Source organism: Populus alba, chromosome 7, assembly GCF_005239225.2.
Source record: "Populus alba chromosome 7, ASM523922v2, whole genome shotgun sequence".
Classification (NCBI taxonomy): domain Eukaryota; kingdom Viridiplantae; phylum Streptophyta; class Magnoliopsida; order Malpighiales; family Salicaceae; genus Populus; species Populus alba.
This window is the reverse complement of record NC_133290.1, coordinates 13,355,274-13,378,469: the sequence shown is the minus strand read 5'-3', so window position 1 is coordinate 13,378,469 and position 23,196 is coordinate 13,355,274. Positions and strand designations below refer to the sequence as shown.

At 35.7% G+C, this 23,196-nt stretch overlaps 2 protein-coding genes and 1 long non-coding RNA gene across 7 annotated transcripts; 2 read left to right on the top strand and 1 right to left on the bottom strand.

Moving 5' to 3' along the window:
- Positions 1-427: 427 nt before the first annotated feature.
- Positions 428-3,108, bottom strand: LOC118040283 (NAD(P)H-quinone oxidoreductase subunit O, chloroplastic). The gene is made up of 6 exons (XM_035047175.2): positions 2,785-3,108; positions 2,632-2,687; positions 1,900-1,965; positions 1,737-1,778; positions 1,200-1,259; positions 428-643 (listed from the first exon to the last, which is right to left on the bottom strand). The coding sequence occupies exons 1-6, from the start codon at positions 3,002-3,004 to the stop codon at positions 614-616; spliced, it is 474 nt and encodes a 157-aa protein (XP_034903066.1). The 5' UTR covers positions 3,005-3,108; the 3' UTR covers positions 428-613.
- Positions 3,109-5,734: 2,626 nt separating this feature from the next.
- LOC118040207 (GDP-mannose transporter GONST1) lies at positions 5,735-23,095 on the top strand. 5 transcript variants are annotated; one of them, XM_035047089.2, is made up of 10 exons: positions 5,736-6,234; positions 15,256-15,414; positions 16,361-16,598; positions 16,745-16,884; positions 19,835-19,964; positions 20,249-20,347; positions 21,700-21,854; positions 22,300-22,416; positions 22,496-22,593; positions 22,722-23,095. In XM_035047089.2, exons 1-10 carry the CDS (start codon positions 6,224-6,226, stop codon positions 22,778-22,780), a joined length of 1,206 nt encoding a protein of 401 aa, XP_034902980.1. In that variant the 5' UTR covers positions 5,736-6,223; the 3' UTR covers positions 22,781-23,095. The 5 variants fall into 5 exon arrangements, with proteins under 5 accessions (XP_073266565.1, XP_034902980.1, XP_073266566.1 ...); XM_073410464.1 differs by lacking the exon at positions 15,256-15,414 and having other exon boundaries at positions 5,735-6,234; XM_073410465.1 differs by lacking the exons at positions 5,736-6,234; positions 16,361-16,598 and having other exon boundaries at positions 15,247-15,414.
- On the top strand, positions 7,136-10,443 carry LOC140955793 (uncharacterized). The gene is made up of 3 exons (XR_012170350.1): positions 7,136-7,391; positions 8,313-8,394; positions 8,987-10,443. It is a non-coding gene; the product is annotated as an uncharacterized lncRNA (long non-coding RNA).
- Positions 23,096-23,196: the final 101 nt, after the last annotated feature.

Below are 23,196 nucleotides of genomic sequence, written 5' to 3'. Positions count from 1 at the left end.
TAGACACTTGCGGTCACTTAGCCGCTATCATTTACGTTGTGAATTCTGATGGGTACTATAGCTGTTCTTAGTATTATGATTGTGGGTCTTGTGAAATTCTGATCTTGAGTAGGAAGTAGCTTTTCTTTTTCAATTTTACTTTAGCTGCTTTTATAGGATGTGGTGGGAGTGAATTATTCATCATGTTTTAGATTTTAGATGGAAAATTTGCAATACGCATGTTTGCAATACGCATCAGAAGTGCATGAGACCTTCTACTCGTCTCTTATCCACAGGCACTCTCCCCTGCTTTTTTGTTTTTCATTACACTCTTTCGTATTTGTAGTTAAGAAAAAAAGAGCTTATCGAAGGATATGCAGTCTTTGTTTCTATATTACTTTGAACTAAGATAATGTCAAAGAACTAAGATAATGTGTTCACAGCTTGCTTAGAATAAATAAACCATTGCAATATTTATTATCAAATGAATGATGTAAGCTAGTTAAACTAATGGCCTTGATTTGGAAACATACAATATAAGTTTTTGATGGTGATGAGCAAGGTATAGTGATCCGCAGGAATCCATTCCATGCATCATAAAAGAAGATGAGATTCTGCTTCAGTAGCCTAGATCTCACAATCTCTCGTAATTCAGCTTCTCAGACTGCAAGCAAAAAAGAGAGTTGATTAGTTAATTATGATAATCTAAATAACTCCTGGATATACAGTTTCAGAATTCATGTCACAATCTTCTAGAAGATGGATAGGGAATCAAACTGGGGAAGGCGCTCGTGGTAAACAGCTTCTGCTGTTAAAACGGTTCGAAGTCAAAAGGATTGAACTGAGATTATGTCTCAAAATTTGCAGGATGAGCACTGTATACTTTTAGCAGAAGCACAAAACTTAAGAGTGGAACTCCTTCGAAAGGGGAATGGGGTCACGAAGCTAAACAATGAAAATGATCTAAGCAGGGCTTAAGCTTTTTCATGGGACGGTTGGTGATGTGGATGCCAGATTCTGACGTGAAACTAATATCAGATTATGCTGACGAGGTTGCTCAGAAAGGCTTCTAAATAAAAGTAAGCTCAACCAAATTAATCACAATGATGCAGTTGGATTGACCTTTTGAGCTTGGATTGAGGTAGGTGCCAATTCAAGACCAATTAACCAGGTCAAGAACCACCACTAACTAATTTCAGACTAGCCAAGTTTAAGAATACCTTGATAAGCATGTCTGTTGGAAGCCATGCCGGAGCAGTGGGGACTCCAACCCATGAAACCTGTAAGAAGAATTGAGTTTTGTTGTTAAAATTTCCATTGGAGGCTCGATCCAAATTCACATGCATCATTCTAGCATCTTGGTTCAGAACTTTTCCAGTTTGTAAAAACTGCAGAATATTGTTTCAGCCATACATCTGCATGTATATGTTTTATTTCTTACGTCGAAAAGGGAAAAAAAAAAACATAGGTGTATAGGATTGAAACAACTGGAACAATAAATCTAAACTACTGAACCTCAAATAAGAATAATGGAACTGTTGCTTATAAAGGTCACATTCAAATGATTTTTCATATTTTTCATTTTAGAAAGCAAAAACTAATAGAAACAATGCGTGCCAATTATGGCTGGAACTTGGCCCACAATGTGACCTTTCTTGTATCTTCATCCGAGAAAGACTAATGACATTTTTATATGTGAGTCAAGATCATCTAATGACTTGAAGAAGAATAGGCATTAAATAAAGAAAAGTACTTACAAGAGCATACTCTCCAGTCTCAAATATCCGTAAATCCAAGACCTGAAAGAGAAACGTACAGGGAGTCAGAAATGTAGAGTTGGAGCACGATCATCCACTGTTAGGATCCGAATTTCAATCTTGCATGATATCTTATCGTTGATAGGAAGGACAGAAAAATCACCTCACCACGGTCTTCATAAATGTAGTCCAAGCCCTTGTAATAAGGTGGATGCCCAACAGATAGATACTGCAACAGAGGAAAAAAAAGATATTTTTCAAGCATTTTCAGAACACTAATGCCAAGTGAAAGAAGTGAAAGGGTTATAGACAAGAGGGAAAGAAAAGGATGCAAATAGAAGTACAAGTACCCGTAACTTTTCATTTGGTGTTCAAGATGAATACAAGCCCATATGAATCTTTATGCAGGTTTCACGCCTACCTCTGAGTGTAAAACCATTCCTAGTTTCCCTAAAATTACTAAACTCGCATTTCTTTTAGTCCTAAAAGCATGGTTATAGACGTTAACAGCTGCCTATAACTTGTGCTTCTTTGAAGTACTTAATGATTTTTGAGAGAATTATGATCTTGGTTATCCATAGAATGTGAATCACCTAATCAACAGCTAAACCAATATTTCGTTGATAATTACCACAATTAAGATGTCCAAAATGGTATAAGAATATAACGGAGAAGTCATGGTAAATGGAGACAAAACTTTGTCCGCGTCACATTTCTGAAAACCTTGAAAAGATAACTCTGTTCAGCCCAAAGAAAGCCACAAAAGGAGAAGAAAATCTCTTCAGAGTAGTAGTGATTTCTGTATCTAATCTCCAAGAACATAGTAATTTAAAAACCTTAAGGAAACAAAACGAACCAAGACAAGAAAGAAGAAAAATATGAAACCAAAACTTACATTTACGCTATTGAGGTACTTCTCTTTATCCACTCTCACAATCTGTCCTTTCTTCACTGCCACAAAAAAAAGAAAAGAAAAGAAGTGGATAAGAACCTTTTCTCTATTCTTAAAACTGTCTGATCTTTTTCAGAGTGAAGGTTAAGAACCCACTTGAATAAATAGGTTTCTTGGACTTAGGAGCAGCGGTTGAAGTTGAAGGTTGTGCATTAGTAGAGGGTTCTTCAGTTTTGGTAGCCTTTTCTTTTTCTGGCTCAGTGGATTTTACAGCTCTAATGGATGGAATATGAAGATGGTTCCTTCTTAAAGTCTGTGGCAATAGAGAGAAGCTAGGAAAGGAGCTTTTTAGTAGAGTTGCAGAGAAAGTAGCCATAGCGGATAGAAAGGGACAGAGACAAAAACACAGTTTTGTTTCAGTTTTAAACGAAGGCAAATGTTAAGAGAGATTGGATAAGAGATGCTGTCCCCTTTTTTTATTTTTAACGGCCAAATATTAAAGATCACGTAGGAATAAGGATGGGAATGTGCAGATATCAAGCGGGTCATAAAAATTCATTATATATAGTTTTTTTTTTAAAATTATGGATATCCATTTTATGCACAGCTAATATGTATATTTTTTTAAATAACGTATATGGATCTAATTGCACAAACTATATAATATATGAAGTAATTTTTTTTTTCTAAGAGCTTTGAGGATCAAATACTTATAAATAAAGGGTTAAATTGAAACAAATATAAATTTTAAGGACCAAAATAATTTTTATAAAACTTATAAGGACTGAAATGAGATTGTTTATGAATTATTTCGTAGCGGGCATTGAATGAGTTTAGAAAGTAACTCCATAATTGGTATGAATTTTTTTGTAGATTTGTTCTAAATTCGTCTATGGTGGAATTTGATGATGGTGGTGGTTTTATTACAAGGGCGACAACTTGTTATACAGGACATGGTTACGAGGAGGACGAGGCAAGCAATATAAAGGGATATATATTTTCTTCAGACGAGGCAGAACCCCGTCCCTCCTCTCTTTTACTGCCATATTACTCTATGTTGATTGGCTTCAAGCAATCCAGGGCAGATTACTCACTCTTCACTAAGGTTCAAGATAATTCTTTTACTGCCATATTACCCTGTTGATTACATGGTTATCATAGGAAATAATGAAGAAGCTATCAAGGATCTTGAGAGGTTTCTGAGCACTTGTTTTAAGATCAGAGATCTTGGACCTTTGAACTGTTTTCTTGGTGTAGAGGTTGCTCGATCCAAGGCTGGTATTGCTATTAATCAGCAAAAGTATGCTTTAGATATGCTGGAAGAAACTGGTCTACTTGGAGCTAAGCGTGTCAAATTTCCAATGGAGCAAAATGCGAAACCAGCTCCCTCGGATGGTGAACTTCGCAAGGATCCAGGCATCATGTGCTCTGTCTCCACACTTAGTCAGTTCACGCAGCAACCTAGAAGACCACACCTTGATGCTGCACACCGTCTTCTGCGATACCTAAAAGGATCTCCACGTCAAGGACTATTCTTCCCTTCACATAGACAATTGAACATAGTCGGGTATTGTGATGCAGATTGGGCTGGATGCCTAACAAAGAGACGATCAGTCACTGGATACTACATATTTCTTGGCCAAGCACTTGTGTCCTGGAAAAGCAAGAAGCAATCAACAATATCAAGATCTTCAACAGAAGCTGAGTGCATGTCCATGGCAGCCATTACTTGTGAGCTCACTTGGCTGAGATACATGCCCATCGATTGGAAGAACTTGAATTTGCAGATGGTGCTTTATGCACGGAACATGGTAAGGTTGTCAAGCAGTCAAAGCAATAAAATCATCTTCCATCAACCAAATTAATTCTTAAGGATATTCTTTGAATTGCTTTGGTTCCTCATAGTTATCTTGTTTATGATCTCAAACCCTACACATCTAGATTATACCAATTTCCCCAGTTCTCTAATCCCGTTTCTCATGAAGCACCAAGCATGGTAACAAGCAATCCTAAAACAAGTTCCAATCATCAAGCCCCCATGCCTATATTCCTTCTCTTGTGAGTCTAGACACGATTGAATATTACTACACTGCATCGCCGTATGTCTTGCAGGACTGCAATGGGAACTAGTTGCCCTTCGGCTCATAGTGTCAAAACGCTCTGAACTGTAGGGCAGTCCTGCCTGCAAAATGTGAGTTACAGTGCGACACCAATGGTGCCTGGATAGTGTACGAGGGGAGGTGGATTCTTTCAAAAAATAGCTATGCCTCCACTAGAGATGAAGATTATTCCTTACAGCCTAGATTATATGAATAAGCTAAGAGCCAAACTCGTGTTGAGACTTTCTTGTTTCTTTAACCTATTCATGCTAAAATGCTTCCCCATTGAGCATGGTGGAACTTGGACGAGTCAGCAAAACAGAGTATCATCGATCCTAACAACATAGTGGTGATGCCCACCAAGAATGAAGAATCACCCAATCTTGGATTCTCGAGAAAAGTACATTCTAATTTACAAACATATGACCCATCCACCCATTCATGCACCACTATTAAAAGGGTCCTTTTGGAAAAGTTTGGCCATTGCTAATCCACTCCACAATGAAGATGGAAATATATCTAACTGGGGTCCTTGTATGAAATGTTCGTTGAAAATCAACATAAAATACTAGGATTTGTTGATGTTTTTTTTCTTTTTCAGAAACTAATACGAGAGCAGAGATGCTAATTTTACCTATCTTCGTGGAAATTTGTCTTTCATTTATACAAAAAATTTTTAAGGTGATTTTTTAATATTGCGGTTTAATTATATTATTAAAAAATAATTTTCATCATTCTTAAATAAGCGGTGAAGGTTGAAGCGAACAAAATTAGCAAAAATGTCATAGATCCAAGTAGACTAAAGCGTAAATTCACATAGGAACCATATCAATGTCTGAAATTAGACATGGCAATAATTGCAAAGCAAATATTATATATTGCGATTACATATTTTTGTTTTTTAAATTATCAAAAGTCAAAGTTTTCGTGACATTTAATCAAGGTATTAGTTATCCGGGCATGGCAACATCTAGACGGCAGTTTGAGACTCTACCAGGAGTTCAGGACCACCACCATCTCTCATTTTGTTTATGGATAATGCCCTAACAATTGCTATAATGCGCCAGAAAGGACAGCCCATGTTAGCAGCTAGCACACCAACCTTTTCAAATCAAAAAACTGAAACGCAACAGTACTTAACAGACATCATAGAGGGAATAAAAAAATGAGAAAAAAAGGAAAAACATGAAAAAGTCTCCATCCTGAAATCTAGCATATAAGAAGCACCTTTGTTTTTGGGTCTGCTCTTATCATCCATCTTTGGAAAATTCGTGCGTGTATCTTCAGCTTTCCAAATTCTCTTTTCAGTTTCAAGAAGCCGTTTCCTTGCCTTTTCTAGTTCTAATCTCAAAAGGGTCCTTTAGATTTGCTTCTCAATATCTCAAATTTTATTGCTTTTGGACAAAAGTTGATGCTTTTAGGCTTTAACGGGTGTTTTCTGATTCAAAAGTTTGTTTCTTTGTGGGTTTTATGGAGCTGCTAAAGTTCTAGCTTTAATGGGTACAAGGTGATCCCTCTACTTTCCTTCTTTTTGGGTTTATTATTGCATTTTGTTTTGATAGTTCTTTTAATTTGGATAAAAAGAGTAATGGTGGATAATGAAGAGTTACTCTGATCATTTTCTCATACATTTTTTTTGCATTTGAGGCTATAGTTTTGTTTTAAGTTCAGTTTGTTTGCCCAGAAACTGATGGGAAATGCATGATGTTAGAATAAATTGATTGGCACACCTATATTGGCTCTTAACAATCTTGAAAGTTTTCGTTCTTTTTTCTTGCCCTCCCTGTACATAACTATAGGATTAAGTTCAAGTAGGTAGCTTGAAGTATGGCAAAATTAGAGGTTGAGTATTCTAACTTGAATCTGACAATTGAAATCACAAGTGCTAAACTTGGCTATTTTTCATGTATACTGGATCCTGTTGTGCATTAGCTGATCAGGCAATGCTTTCTAGAGTTATGTTGTTAATGTTGATGGTGATATGTGAATACAGCGGAAACTCAATTGTTTCAAGGCATTTGTTGTGATGTAGCTTACTTGATCTTAACTGTTAACTTTCTATGGACTAGTGCATTTTGCACAACTGAGACAATTCGTTTCTTTTTGCTCTCCCCTTTTCTGAAGAGAAGAAATTAGATTTTAGCAAAAAGGTCCAATGGAGGCTAGAAATATGTTGACAACCTGATTGTATAAGGAACTGAACTTTCCACGCTAGAACTCTGGAATCTCAATAGACAATACCAACATCTTTCCTTAATGATTTTGAGTTGCTATGTTCTGTTCCTTTCTTACAATGCCTATCATGTACCAATCATTTTTTTTAATTTGTGGTTACCAACTGTTTTTTTCCTTGGATGAACCTATGGTTTCCAACTTCAGGGAAATGGAATTAATGCTGTGTCTGTAATGTTTTGAAATTTATAAGATAGGATATTACAACAAAGCCCTTGGAGGCTTAAAGAGAGGGTATAAATGATTGAAGGGTAGTGTGGTAATTGGACAAATAGTTGATATATATAAATAGGAAGTAAAAAAAAAAAAAGAAAAAGAAGTGTGATCTGAAATATTGGAAGAACAAACCGTAAGAGAGAAAAGAGGAAGAAGAAGAAAAGAAAGGAGAGAAGGAAAGGAAGGAGAAGAGAAGTAGAGGAAATAAGTAAAAAGGTAAGATTTATAGTTTTAAGTGTATAATATGTTAAATTTCAGTTTTGATTAATTTTAGAGCTTTGAAGTTTGTATTTTTGAGTTAATTGATGAATTAATTTGAAGGTTAGGAGTTGATTATTGTGGGTATTTGATGAATTAGTTGATTTTGAGAGATTGAATTGAAAGATGATGATTTTGAGTTATAGAATTGTGTAAATGGTGAAAATTTGAGTTAGAAATCAGGGGAGAACAGTGGGGTTTCTGTTAAAATCTGGACTGGAGGTTGAAGATGATGAAAATTCAATTTGGTCCCTCAAATTCTGAAAATTACAGTTTAGTCCCCGAACTTTGGAAAAATTACAAATTGGTCCCTGGAGCATATTCCGAGATTCTGAACAGAATAACATATGAATTATGGACAGAATTACTGTATAGATAAGATAATTTAACACTTTCAATTTAGTCCTCCAATTTGACAAAAAGTACAATTTGACCCTAAACAATTTAGTAAAATTCCAGAATGATCCCTGGAGCATAGTGATACATCCTGGGCAGAATTGAGGATTAATTAAGGTCAGAATTTCAGTATATTCATGGATTTATGACAAATTTCAGTTTGGTCCTCCATTTGATAAAAAGTTACAATTTGGCCCTAAACTATGGAAAAATTCTAGATTTAGTCCCTAGCTGTAATATTAGCTTTTGCAGATTAGTTTGATGAAGAATTAAGGGTTACTTAGTGAATTATTACCAATTTTATTAGTTGTTTTTATTATGTATTAGATTTCGAGAAAACCGTTAGATTTTGGGTTTTTTGAGAAAAGTGACTAGTTAGTTTAAAAAACATATAGGGTTATGGAATACACCCTTAGTTAAGTGTATTAGATAGGTTAAATGTTCTTTCGATTTGTTCTTGAAAAATATTTCCTTTGTATTCAGATAATCCTGATATTCTACCGACGGGACGTTAGTAGGATTTTCTTCAGTGTCTGCTTTTGGCTTCTGTTTGCTTTTGAGTCAGGTGAGTGGATAATTTTCCATATGCATGAGAAATACTATAAATATTTGATTTGTTAATATGAATTGGATCATGCTTCTTGATAAATATATATTGATTATTATCTTTGTTATGATAAAGCATGATCAATTATTGAAATCTGAATTCTTGATATGAACCAGTATGTATTTTTGAAGTGAATTCTGAATTGATGCTCCTCATTTGATTGATGTCATGAGTTGAGCTTTGAGATATGAATATGTTTGTTTGATTATGATTATGAACCTATGGTATGTCAGTCAGAATACCCATGCTAACAGGGTAGTGTTAGTCTTTTGTGCACATCGTATCTGAACCCTAGTTGGTCGGGGGAGACACCAACCTGTGTGGACTGATCATCCAACAGTACGGAGCCTCATGCTCATTGCATTTTGATTTTCTGACGAGTTCTACATATGATATTCTTGTTATGGCCTATTTGATAAACCTTCGTATAAGAACTAAAGCCATACTTGTGTATATATTTCTCATTGCTATATTACCTCGTGTGTGTATATTGAACGTTATCTACTCACTGAGTTGTTGAACTCACCCTCTCATTATTTATTCTTTTCAGGCTTATAGCTTGATAGCGGGTTACTTTTGTTGAAACCTTCCGAACCTGCTTTTGGTTGTAATTTGTATCTTTCTTTTTATGTCAAGTTAGTGCTCCAAAACTATGAAATTATATTAACTCTTGTATTAAGACAATCGAATTATATTATGAAGTTAGTTTGTTGTTTATGCTGCGTTGAACAAACTCTGATTGAGTTTTGAAGGATAAGATTGTATGTAAGTTTGGGTTCGCATAGGTTTGGAACCTTGGAGGGGAACCTTGCCTATGTGCCGGTCATGGATCCGGGAATCGGGTCGTGACAAACTTGGTATCAGAGCTTTAGGTTAAAGAAACAATAATATAATTAATTTCATAATAAGTGGAGCATTAGGATCCGTATTGTCTTGTTTGTTGTTTTTGAAATTTTAAATTCTCATCAAGTATGTCTTCTTCCTTGTGATAGATAGGCTATCCTGAAATTCTGTGATAATCATCATGCTATTATTCCAGCATGACTTAAGTGCTCTCACTTTTATTTTAGGAAATGCCGAGGAATAGACGAACAACTAATACTATTAAAGTAAATGATAATAAAGATGATGTCCATATTGTGAAGTTTAGAAATGCAAGGTATAGGAGGTAGGGCAGTACATCCACACCTCAACATGTTGTTCATGTTTGATCTTTTGAAGCAAAAGTTTTGTTTGATACGGGTGCAACTCATTCGTTTGTGTCCCCATATTTTTCCATGAGGTTAGATAAACAACCAACCTTGTTAAAATCCCCATTTCAGTCTCCACTCCCTTAGATGAGTTAATATTAGTAAAGTATGTGTATCTGGATTGTGAAATAGAGATTGAAGATAAGATCTTTATGGGAGACTTAAATGTCTTAGATATGGTTGATTTTGATGTGATTTTAGGAATGGATTGGTTGGCTAAGCATAGGGCTTCAGTAAATTGTTGGGGTAAGAAAATAATGTTTGATCTAGATCAAGAAGTTGGGTTGGTATTTCAAGGAGATAAGATTGGGTCTCCATCAATTATGTTGTCGGCTATCTCGAGAAAAATGGCCCAAAAAGGGGTACAGGGCTACCTAGCATATATAGTGGATGTAGAGAAAGAAGTTCCCCAGTTAGAGGAAGTCCCTATAGTAAGAGAGTTTATCAATGTATTTCCTGATGACTTACCTGGATTGCCTCCGTATAGGGAGATTGAGTTTTGTATTGATTTGGTTCCGGGTATCGAACCAATATCAATGGCACCATATAGAATGGCGCCAGCAGAATTGAGGGAGTTAAAGGAGCAGTTGCAGGATTTGTTGGATAAAAAGTTCATCCGACCAAGTGTGTCCCCTTGGGGAGCCCCGGTGTTGTTTGTGAAGAAGAAAGATGGGTCATTGAGGTTGTGTATAGATTATAGGCAATTGAATCGGGTGACAGTTCGAAATAGATACCCACTCCTCGTATAGATGATTTGTTTGATCAGTTACAGGGAGCTCAATTCTTTTTCTAAGATCGATCTTCGATCTGGGTATCATCAGTTGAGGATTAGGGAGGAGGACATTTCAAAGACAGCTTTTTTAGAACTCGGTATGGTCATTATGAGTTTTTAAGTGATGTCTTTTGGGTTGACGAATGCACCAGCAGCTTTTAATGGACTTGATGAATAGAGTGTTTGGTCAATTTATTGATCGATTTGTGATAGTTTTTATTGATGATATTTTTGGTGTATTCGAGGTCTAGAGAGGAGCATGAGCAGCATTTGAGAATGGTGCTTCAAACTCTGCGAGATCATCAGTTGTATGGCAAGTTTCAAAGAGTGAGTTTTGGTTGGAGAGTGTAGCATTTCTTGGGCATGTAGTGTCAAGGAATGGGATTGAGGTTGATCCTCAAAAGGTTGAAGCAGTTAAGCAGTGGCTTAGGCCTACTTCGGCGACAGAGATTAGAAGTTTCTTAGGTTTGGCCGGCTACTATCGAAGGTTTGTGGAGAACTTTTCTCGAATTTCTGCACCATTGACTAAGTTAACGCAGAAAAATGTTAAGTTTCAAGTGGTCTGAAGCTTGTGAGAAAAGTTTCTTAGAGTTGAAGGAGAGATTGACTACAGCGCCTATTCTAGCAGTACCATCAGGTTTCTGGTGGTTACACAGTGTATTGTGATGCTTCAAGAGTGGGTTAGGATGTGTTCTAATGCAACATGGCAAGGTTATTGCCTATGCTTCACGGCAGCTGAAGAAGCATGAACAGAACTATCCTACACATGATTTAGAGATGGCGGCTGTAATTTTTGCTTTGAAGATTTGGAGGCACTACTTGTATGGTGAAACTTGTGAGATCTTTACAGATCACAAGAGTTTGAAATACATCTTTCAGCAGAGGGATCTAAACCTGAGGCAGAGGAGATGGATGGAACTGCTGAAGGATTATGATTGTACCATACAATACCACCCGGGTAGGGCAAATGTAGTTGCCGATGCTTTGAGTAGAAATCATCAGGGAGCTTAGCTCATATTCAGGAGGTACGAAGACCTCTGATTAAGGAGTTGCATGAGTTAGTGGATGAAGGAGTCAGATTTGATCTTAGTGAAGCTGGAGCAATGATTGCTCATTTTCAGGTTAAGTCAGATTTGTTTGAATAAGATAAAAGCAGCTCAGAAGAAAGATGATTCCCTACTCAGGATTCGAAATGAGGTTGAGCAGGGTAAGGCTGCAAGTTTTGTGATTGGTGATGATGATGTGCTGAGATATAGGGATAGGCTTTGTGTACCTGATGTTGATGATCTGAGGAGAGAATTGATGATAGAGGCACATCAGACAGTTTACACAATGCATCCAGGTTCCACCAAGATGTATAAAGACCTTAAGGTGTGTTATTGGTGGAATAGGATGAAGGCTGATGTAGCAAGATTTTGTTTCTAGGTGTTTGACCTGTCAGAGGGTAAAGGGTGAACACCAGAAACCTCCTGGATTGTTACAACCATTGTTGATTCCAGAATGGAAGTGGGAAAGGATCACAATGAACTTTGTGACAGGATTGCCTAGAAGTCAGGAGGGTTATGATTCGATATGGGTGATTGTTGACAGATTGACCAAATCAGCCCCATTTTCTGCCAGTTAAGATTACTTATGGATATGCAAAGTTGGCGGAATTGTTTATTAGTGAGATTGTACGGTTGCATGGAGTGCCAATCTCGATAGTGTCTGATAGAGGTCCACAATTTACATCGCGGTTTTGGGTGAAATTTCAAGAAGCTATGGGTACTAAGGTGCAGTTGAGTACAGCTTTTCACCCTCAGACAGATGGTCAGTTTGAGAGGACTATTCAGACCTTGGAGGATATGTTAAGGGCTTGTGTTATGGATTTTTGGAGTTAGTTGGAGTAAGTTCCTACCATTAGTGGAATTTGCTTACAACAACAGTTATCAGGCTAGCATAGAGATGGCACCTTATGAGGCTTTATATGGTCGAAAGTGTAGATCACCGGTTTTGTTGGTTTGAGGTTGGTGAGAAGAGGCTACTGGGACCAGAGTTGATTCAGATTACCTCAGAGAAGATAGAGGTAATTAGAAAGAAGCTTCAAACAGCTCAGAGTAGACAAAAAAGTTACGCGGATAAAAGAAGGCGTGACTTAGAGTTTTCAGTGGGTGATTGTGTGTTCTTAAAAGTATCACCTACAAAAAGAGTATTCAGGTTTGGGAAGAAAGGCAAGTTGAGTCCTCGATTCATTGGACCGTATGAGATTCTGGAGAGAGTTGGGGTAGTTGCTTATAGGTTAGCATTACCACCAAACTTGTCTGCTATTCATCCGGTATTTCATGTTTCCATGTTAAGGAAATATATGTCAGATCCATCGCATGTGTTAGAGGTTCATCCCATTGACTTGAGGGATGATATGGTTTATGAGGTGCAACGGGAAGCTATAATCGACCGACAAGTGAGGAAGCTTAGGTCGAAGGACATAAGCTTCAGTGAAAGTGAAATGGAAAGGCCATTCACGTGAGGAAGCGACATGGGAGCTCGAGGATAAGATGCGTGAGGAGTATCCTCATCTTTTTTATAATCTCGGTAAGTATTCAATCTTTTCTATTAAGTTTCGAGGACGAAACTTTTATAAGGTGGAGAGATTGTAATGTTTTGAAATTTATAAGATAGGATATTACAACAAAGCCCTTGGAGGCTTAAAGAGAGGGTATAAATGATTGAAGGGTAGTGTGGTAATTGGACAAATAGTTGATATATATAAATAGGAAGTAAAAAAAAAAAAGAAAAAGAAGTGTGATCTGAAATATTGGAAGAACAAACCGTAAGAGAGAAAAGAGGAAGAAGAAGAAAAGAAAGGAGAGAAGGAAAGGAAGGAGAAAGAGAAGTAGAGGAAATAAGTAAAAAGGTAAGATTTATAGTTTTAAGTGTATAATATGTTAAATTTCAGTTTTGATTAATTTTAGAGCTTTGAAGTTTGTATTTTGAGTTAATTGATGAATTAATTTGAAGGTTAGGAGTTGATTATTGTGGGTATTTGATGAATTAGTTGATTTTGAGAGATTGAATTGAAAGATGATGATTTTGAGTTATAGAATTGTGTAAATGGTGAAATTTGAGTTAGAAATCAGGGGAGAACAGTGGGGTTTCTGTTAAAATCTGGACTGGAGGTTGAAGATGAGAAAATTCAATTTGGTCCCTCAAATTCTGAAAATTTCAGTTTAGTCCCCGAACTTTGGAAAAATTACAAAAATTGGTCCCTGGAGCATATTCCGAGATTCTGAACAGAATAACATATGAAATTATGACAGAATTACTGTATAGATAAGATAATTTAACACTTTCAATTTAGTCTCCAATTTGACAAAAAAGTACAATTTGACCCTAACAATTTAGTAAAAATTCCAGAATGATCCCTGGAGCATAGTGATACATCCTGGGCAGAATTGAGGATTAATTAAGGTCAGAATTTCAGTATATTCATGGATTTATGACAAATTTCAGTTTGGTCCTCCATTTGATAAAAGTTACAATTTGGCCCTAAACTATGGAAAAATTCTAGATTAGTCCTAGCTGTAATATTAGCTTTTGCAGATTAGTTTTGATGAAGAATTAAGGGTTACTTAGTGAATTATTACCAATTTTATTAGTTGTTTTTATTATGTATTAGATTTCGAGAAAACCGTTAGATTTTGGGTTTTTGAGAAAAGTGACTAGTTTAGTTTAAAAACATATAGGGTTATGGAATACACCCTTAGTTAAGTGTATTAGATAGGTTAAATGTCTTTTCGATTTGTTCTTGAAAATATTTCCTTTGTATTCAGATAATCCTGATATTCTAACCGACGGGACGTTAGTAGGATTTTCTTCAGTGTCTGCTTTTGGCTTCTGTTTGCTTTTGAGTCAGGTGAGTGGATAATTTTCCATATGCATGAGAAATACTATAAATATTTGATTTGTTAATATGAATTGGATTCATGCTTCTTGATAATATATATTGATTATTATCTTTGTTATGATAAAGCATGATCAATTATTGAATCTGAATTCTTGATATGAACCAGTATGTATTTTGAAGTGAATTCTGAATTGATGCTCCTCATTTGATTGATGTCATGAGTTGAGCTTTGAGATATGAATATGTTTGTTTGATTATGATTATGAACCTATGGTATGTCAGTCAGAATACCCATGCTAACAGGGTAGTGTTAGTCTTTGTGCACATCGTATCTGAACCCTAGTTGGTCGGGGGAGACACCAACCTGTGTGGACTGATCATCCAACAGTACGGAGCCTCATGCTCATTGCATTTTGATTTTCTGACGAGTTCTACCATATGATATTCTTGTTATGGCCTATTTGATAAACCTTCGTATAAGAACTAAAGCCATACTTGTGTATATATTTCTCATTGCTATATTACCTCGTGTGTGTATATTGAACGTTATCTACTCACTGAGTTGTTGAACTCACCCTCTCATTATTTATTCTTTTCAGGCTTATAGCTTGATAGCGGGTTACTTTTGTTGAACCTTCCGAACCTGCTTTTGGTTGTAATTTGTATCTTTCTTTTTATGTCAAGTTAGTGCTCCAAAACTATGAAATTATATTAACTCTTGTATTAAGACAATCGAATTATATTATGAAGTTAGTTTGTTGTTTATGCTGCGTTGAACAAACTCTGATTGAGTTTTGAAGGATAAGATTGTATGTAAGTTTGGGTTCGCATAGGTTTGGAACCTTGGAGGGGAACCTTGCCTATGTGCCGGTCATGGATCCGGGAATCGGGTCGTGACAGTGTCCATGTTGAAGGTTAATTTCTTTGGATTCTCCTGATTCTTTTTATGAAAGGAGTCTGATAGATGATACAGATAAGGTTAACCAAAGTGAGGAAAGAGTCCTGAAACTTCACGAGTTGAACAGAGTGGTAGACCAGTCCTCAAGTCCATTAAAAAGAGAAGTAGTTAACAGGTATGCTTCCATGATTATTTTAGTTTTTTCTGTTCAAATTTATTCCTTGACACTGCATGTTTAGTGATCAGTTGAGATAATGTACTTTGGATAACGAGAGTTCATGCTAGTTTTCTGCCTGTATAATTCCTCTGAGTGTGTGTGTGTTTTGTTATCCAGGCATCATTGAATGGGCTGGATTTAAGTAAATGTGCTAGATAATCAAGAGCAGATGGTCTTGTATTGTTGTTTGTTTAAATGCAGACTGAATCCATGGTTCAATACTAGAGTGTTACCTTTGTTGAGAGTGCACTCTGAAGCTTGGAAATTTTCCAAATAATTATGAAAAAGGTGCTTTGAATGCTTGGCACATGGTTTATTTGCATTCTTTTATTGCTAACTTTGAATGGAGTGGGATTTTTTTTTCCATTTACTCTCTCTCTCTCTCCATTTTTCTTTGGAAAGGGAAAGTGGAACAGCGTTGTGTGTTAAGGACCTGAAAACTTTCTCTATACTGTCATAGAAACTCTGGGTATTGGATGTGTCACTGGAGTTGTATAAATCAAGATGATGCCAACGTAATTAGATAAGCAAATCATGCAGTGAAAGGTGCAGAGGTTGCAGTGGAGGTTCTATTTTGCTCTAAGAACTGCAATGGAAATGGAGTAGGCCTACCAGACATTTATTCTTAAATATTCTCAATAAATGGTTGAAGTGGCCAATATTGATAAAGTGTAATGATTCATGCTGTATTAAATGACTGAGGCTCATAAACAAGACTGTATATCTTGCACTGAGATCCTCTTAATATTTTAAATGGGAGAAAGAATATGATGTTTGCACGAAAACATAATTCATTGACACTATTGTGAAATGCTCAAATGCCATAAATTTGCTCTTGTCTTTTCTCTTACCCCCCTTTCTCTTGTTTAGTTGAGTGTAGCCAACAATACTTATCTTCATACAGGTTATCTTATTCTTTCTCAATGAAGTCTCATGAGAATGATGAAATTGATTTGGAAGATGCCAAGTTGGAAAAGGATAAAGATAGACCAATACGTAGTAAAGGTGTAGTTAGAATACAGAATGAAGCCTTATTATCTGGCCTTGCATATTGCATTTCCTCCTGCAGCATGATACTGGTCAACAAATATGTGCTTTCCAGCTATGATTTTAATGCTGGGATATCTTTGATGCTTTACCAGGTAATTTTTCATAGCTGTGTATTATTCAACCTGTCATTTTTTTGTGTTTGAATATTTGTTGGATTTTTACCTGCTGCGATTAGTTTGAAATGAGGCTGATATTTATAAGTTCTAAAAGCTCATGAAACTTTGTTCTGTGGATGCAGAATTTTATCTCGGTGATTATTGTGTCAACGTTGAGTTTTCTGGGTGTAATATCAACAGAACCACTAACTTGGAGATTGATTAAGGTCTGGTTACCTGTGAATTTTATATTTGTCGGGATGCTTGTTACAAGCATGTTTAGGTATGGCATCTTTTCTGCTTTATGGTCTTTCTGTGCATATCATTTTAATAAAAAAGAAATTTTGAACATTTAGATTTCTAGGTGGTCTTTGCTAACTCACCATCTTATGATATATTTGTTTTCTGCGTCCTATCTCATTTGAAATGCAAATATATCTAGCAAGACTTGAAGTAAGATTCACTTAGAAATAGACTCAGTATCAAGCTCGTGATACAAGCTGATTCTTTTGCATAAAGTAGAGAGAAATCTTCATTTTCATAAATTGACCTTTTGGTTTGCTGTCTTATATTTCATATACCTGCAGTGTATAAAGCTTACAGGTAGTTCTTTCTTAGTTTTGCATGGTATAACATACAGCATGACTAGGATACTATCCATTTTCAGTGGATGAATGTAACATTTTTGATATGGAAATTTCTGGGAAACGAAGTACTGAAGTAAAACATGTTACTAAGAAGAACATAAACAGCAAAGAGGCTCTTGCATATGTTCACACCTTTCATTAACTGTAACTTTTGCTTAACCTCTGATGGTGGTAAAAGGGTTAGCGTAGTTTAGGTTCAGGGTTATGGCTTTCATCTCTCTGCAGATTGTACATTCCCTGAAAGGTATATTAGAATAAAGAAAGAACTATATGCTTATCTCCATCGATATCATATGCTTAAACTCCATGGGTTCTTTCAAAATTTTAGGCTGAGATTTTTACTAGGGTGTGCTCATGGAATACCAAAACTGCAGATTGTCGTCTTCTTTTTCTCTTTCTCTCTCTCTCTTATAACAAATAGCAATTCCCATTGATGTTGGAGATTGCTTAGAATCTTTGGCCAAAGTCCTGTTAGTTTTGAAGCTGATCTTTTCCCATAATTTCTTCTTGATCCTAGAATGCACTACATATATAATCAAAAAGATCTTGTAACACCCCAAAATTTGCATTTACTATAATTGATGATTACTTTAGAATAATGTAAGATTAGAGAAAATTAGGGGACGAAAGTTAAAGAACTAAAGAAAAGAAGGTTCAAAATCCAATTACCAACTTAACTAGAAGTAGGATAGATTTACATGATTAAGTAGGTGAAGTAGGACAATGACCAAGTTGGTGAAGTATGACAATTTTACATAGTCATATTGGTGAAGTAGGACAAGTTTTGGCATGTCATGCTTGTGAGGTGTCAAAAGGAAGGTAGAGATGTGCTCTCCTTCAAAATTCTCAGTAGTAACTACATCTTTTTCTTCCATTTCTTGAACCTAAGAGAGAGCAAAACTCCATCCTACAAACTAACACTACCAAACCTTTAATTCCAAGAACAAATGTGAAGTATTAGAGCTTAAATGAATAGAATTGTTAGAAAGAAACCCAAAGTTAGATTGTGAAGTTAGAAAAGAAAAAAAGAGAGAAAGTAAAGGAAAAAGGGTTAAAGCTTAAGGTGAGTGATTAAATTAATAAGTATGCATAAATCCTATTGAATTAGATGTTTTTATGTATGTAGAGTTTCTTTAAATGCTCGCTGACTTTTCAGAATATACATAAATAACCTAAGTTTGAATGAAAACTTCATATGATAGTTGCTAAATAAGAGTGATTGTGAAAAATTGAACTATGATGTGTTCTTTTAAAGTAAAAGATGTGTTTTAGCCCAAATACTGTGTTGATATAATTGCACATGATATGTGAAAAGAGGAAAGCTTGCTTTACATGAAATTTTGGCCACCTATATGCTACATATGCTACCATTGAGGTAGCATGTGGGTATAAGATATGGACATTCAATTGTCATGCATGTTAACTTGTGCAAATATTATGTTAATATGATGTTGGGCCTATATGTTGAAAACTTCAGGAGTTTCCCATGCTTATTTCTTTAACCATTCACTGGGTTATCTCATTAGTAGTTGATAAACTATTTTTAGAGAATCGAAGTGAAATTGAAAGAGGGCTTGGATGATAGGCCACCAATTGAAGTATCTTTGGAATCCTTGATTGAAGTGTACTTAAGGAGTGCTACTATATCTTTCATAGGTTAGTTTTTGTGTGTGGGTCATTGCACATGTATTGAACACTTTTAATGTGTAGTTGTTAAATAGATCAACTATGTACAAAGATGTTGAATATAGGTGAATGAACAAGACATGACAACAAGATGTTATACAAGTTTGTTTAATGGACAACACCGTGTATGCTTATAAATACATGCTTGGTTGGTAAATTTAATTTATTAGGTAACAATAAGAAGCAATCAGAGAGGTTGGTTTACTTGGCTAACTAAAAGTAAATATGACGAAGGACATTAACTAAGATGAGTTATCATAGTAATTAGGAGATGTGTGTGACAGATCTGGGATTCTATAATTGCATGCTGGTTCTGTATTTGAAAGTAGTTAATTGTGGCATTTCCTTTGGTTGCATGCTTGTTACAGAATGTGATATATAGATGAGAGGATGCCTAATCATCAGTAAATTTGCATCTGACAACTGAAAAGAGTCGAAACAGGATACTTCTTTCTCTTTATACTTGCATTTCATTGTCAGTAAAGTATCTGATTTCTTGAATGGCACTTGTACTTTGAGTGTTTTGGTTTCAGCCCCCCTATAATCTAAACTATAAAAATCTACTTTTTTAATGCAGACACCAGAAAACAGTAGAAAATAATTTATCTTGAGGGGAAATTCAAGAGTGTACTTTTCTAGCGTCTGGAGGGAACAATATGGACACTTGTCACAATATTTTATGAATCTGGCATCTAGATTCAGTGGTACATATACAATAGTTATTAAGACACTACATGCTCCCCCACCCCCTTGCTTTCTACTCTTGTGAGAGTGCTGCCAATCATGAGATCTCAATTTTTGGATTGCTTGTGTTTAGGTGTTTGAATTTTTAAATTATAATTAGCAGCTATGTTTACATTACTGATTACATCAATTCTTGCTGTTTTGTGCTTTCTGCAGTTTGAAATACATCAATGTTGCCATGGTCACAATCCTGAAGAATGTTACTAATGTCATAACTGCGGTTGGTGAAATGTATTTATTCCAGAAGGACCATGACAGTAGAGTATGGGCTGCTCTGTTCTTAATGGTATGTTCATTTGTTACAGTAATGGTGTTGGAATTTAGTTTAAGAAGTATTACATCGCACCTAGAATAATACAGTTAGCTAGGTAATGTAGCTTTGGTATTGACTTGGTGGTTTCATCAATAGCATCTTCCTGTATTAAACTACTCCTATTATTGTATACCACCAAAATGGGAACAAGCTATCACATTTGGATTGGTAGTGTAATGCTGACTTTAAAAGAACCATTGGTCTCATGTTACTGTGCTGACAAGTTTAAAAAAAGGTTTTCTTTTTGCCTTGTGCAGATTATTTCGGCCATTTCTGGTGGGATTACTGATCTTTCTTTCCATGCTGTTGGCTATGCATGGCAGATCATAAACTGTTTCCTAACAGCATCTTATTCGGTAGAGTACATGAATTATAGGTTTTGCTTTTTGTACATTTGTTTCATTATTTTTGTGTGTTAATTTGTTAAAATTGTTTTTTTATATATTATCTGGTTTTAAATACTCAAATTTCATTTTGCAAACTCAACTGCCCATTCTCTTGCATGAAATCATATGTAGCTTTGCCAATTTGTGCAATCTTGAAACTTAGACATTCACAACAATTGGTATGATCATTCTAAATAATCAAATTATAATGGTTGACCACTTGAGGTGCTTGTGCTTGAGAAACAAATCCCAAGTGCTATTATGAACAACCAAGCTTCAAAAAAGGCATCTTTGGAGGCCAGTTAATCATGTCTAAGAGTAAATTTAAGGTTTTAAAATCTTGTCTTAAGGATTTAGGGTAGTTAGGAGTAGGAAAGGAATTCAGTGCATTAAATTGTTTCTAGATTCACCTTTTATTCTAGAGAAAATGGGTTTAAATAATTAGTTTTGGCAAGGGTTCACATAAATTGCTGTTCTGGATTTATGAATCTTAGAGGCCAAATATTTCAAGTGTCTACCAGCTTTTAATGGAAAGCTGAGGACGATTTGGGGTGGACAAGTTTTTTGCCTTTTATTTCCTTGCTCCCCCCCCCCCCCAATCCAAGGGTTGTTTTTTTCTCTCCCCTTTTGCATGTGAGTTCAAACCTTCTTGTTGATGGAAGTGGCAGAAAGTTTAATCTGCAAGTCTTTTTGACCTTGGATCTGCATTCCATTTGTAGTGCTCGGTTTACTCCCATTTTATATTACTCCTAAATGCAAAAGGCAGGTAAGTTTCGTTGGAAAGTTGCAATGTAATGAATATAAATGATGGGTATGGATGCTCTATATTTTCTTTGAGCTTGAATAAGAGTGACTTGTTTTGGAAATGCTAGTATTTCTAGAGATGTGAATGAAACAGAGTATTTGATAAAGAAATAATCAATAAGAGAGTAACCAAACTCAATTCTCTCTTCTCTTGATAGTAATATACATAAAGTAAAAAATAACGTATTGATCTCATTACTTGCTAAATTACCCACCATGCATATTTTATGACTAAATACGTAAGGTTGCAGTCTGGTAGTTAAAACTTCCTACCTATAACCATCACGACGACTTAGGCTGATAGAAATTGACTTGTTAGTTGCAAGCTTGAAAAGATGACTGTAGATACGCCTAGTTCTTGTATTTTTCATTTGGGAAATTTGATTCTTAGAAAAAAGTTGGTTTATGCATTTAATATGTTTATGTTTTAACAGCTGTCTCAGTTAACATGCTGTGTTTCATTTTAATTCTAAACTGCAGCTGATAGATTTTCTATTTCTTTTATTTTGTTGCTGCAGTTGACTCTACGCAGGGTCATGGATACAGCTAAGCATGTCACGAAATCTGGAAACTTGAATGAGTTTTCAATGGTTATGCTAAACAATACTCTTTCTTTGCCTCTGGGGCTTATTCTTATTTTTGTTTTCAATGAAGTTGACTATCTGTCCAGAACGTGAGCTTCTCTTCTCCATTTCCATTTCCCCTTTACTTCTGGTTTTATGTTTGTGAATGGTACCCCGTCTACTGTATACACTGACAATGAATATGAATGTTTAGTCTCTACATGATCAGGATGTTCATAGGGCTTACTTAGCTATTTCAACTTTGAATCACCCTGAGATCACTTTCTTCCCTGCTTCCCATGCTTATTTGATAAGTTCATTGGTTTGTTTATTGTTTCTCTTTCTGGTCGTCTTGTCATAATTGCTATATAAGATTGCTTTTCCAGAACTTGCATTTAACTTTTTTTCAACTTGAAGATACCACGTATCGACTTTACAGCAATTTTTTTCTCTCAAACTTAAACATTAATTTTTTTTTTTTCAATTGAATCTGTATATTCTTTCAATGGATTACAGAAAGTATGTCTGCTTAAATGTCCTAAATCCTTTTTGCAGACCACTTTTGAGGTTGCCAACCTTTTGGTTTGTTGTGACTCTTAGTGGATTCTTGGGTCTGGCAATCAGCTTCACTTCTATGTGGTTTCTTCATCAAACAGGGGCTACCACATACAGGTCAGGATTAAAATAAAAGATAGTCAATTATTGAAAGATGTATTCTAGGCACTTCTCATCCATGATTTTCAATTTGCAGTCTTGTGGGGTCGCTGAACAAGATTCCCCTGTCTGTTGCTGGCATCCTCTTGTTCCACGTGCCCACCAGTTTGCAAAACTCAGCAAGCATTTTATTTGGTAACATTTCTTCGTTTAGCAGAAATGCACAAGAATTCGAGCATGCACACACGACACACCTACAGAAGGTGTATATGTGCAGGCATTCTTGAAGAACATGAACTAACAAAAGATAATTACTTTTGCAGGTCTTCTGGCTGGAGTATTTTTTGCCAGAGCCAAAATGCGCGAGAGATCTCAGAGCTGACTCTCCCGACTTGTAGTAACTGTTGTACACATGATTGAGACATGCAATCGAGTGAATCACATCTGACCTCTTGCACACATCATAGACTGGGGAATTGGTCGAGTAGTTCCCTTGATGAAGAAAACATTGCAGCACATCTTTTTTGTTGTATTTCAGAAGCCTCCATCTGTAGTTTTCCAGGCTTCCTTTGGCCCGGGTATTTGCTTTTTTGTTAGAGATAACTTTTATCTGCTTGTAGCAATGTGTTCCAGGTTTTTTTTTATAAAAAAAATAAGGTCCATGTAAGTTGATGAAAAAAAATTGAAGAATTTGTCTGCTGCCCAATTTCCTGTATTTTGATTTCTTTTTTAATCCAACGATCAACAATCCAAAAAATACTATGGAGGGGCCTAATCAAAATTTAAATAAAAAATAAT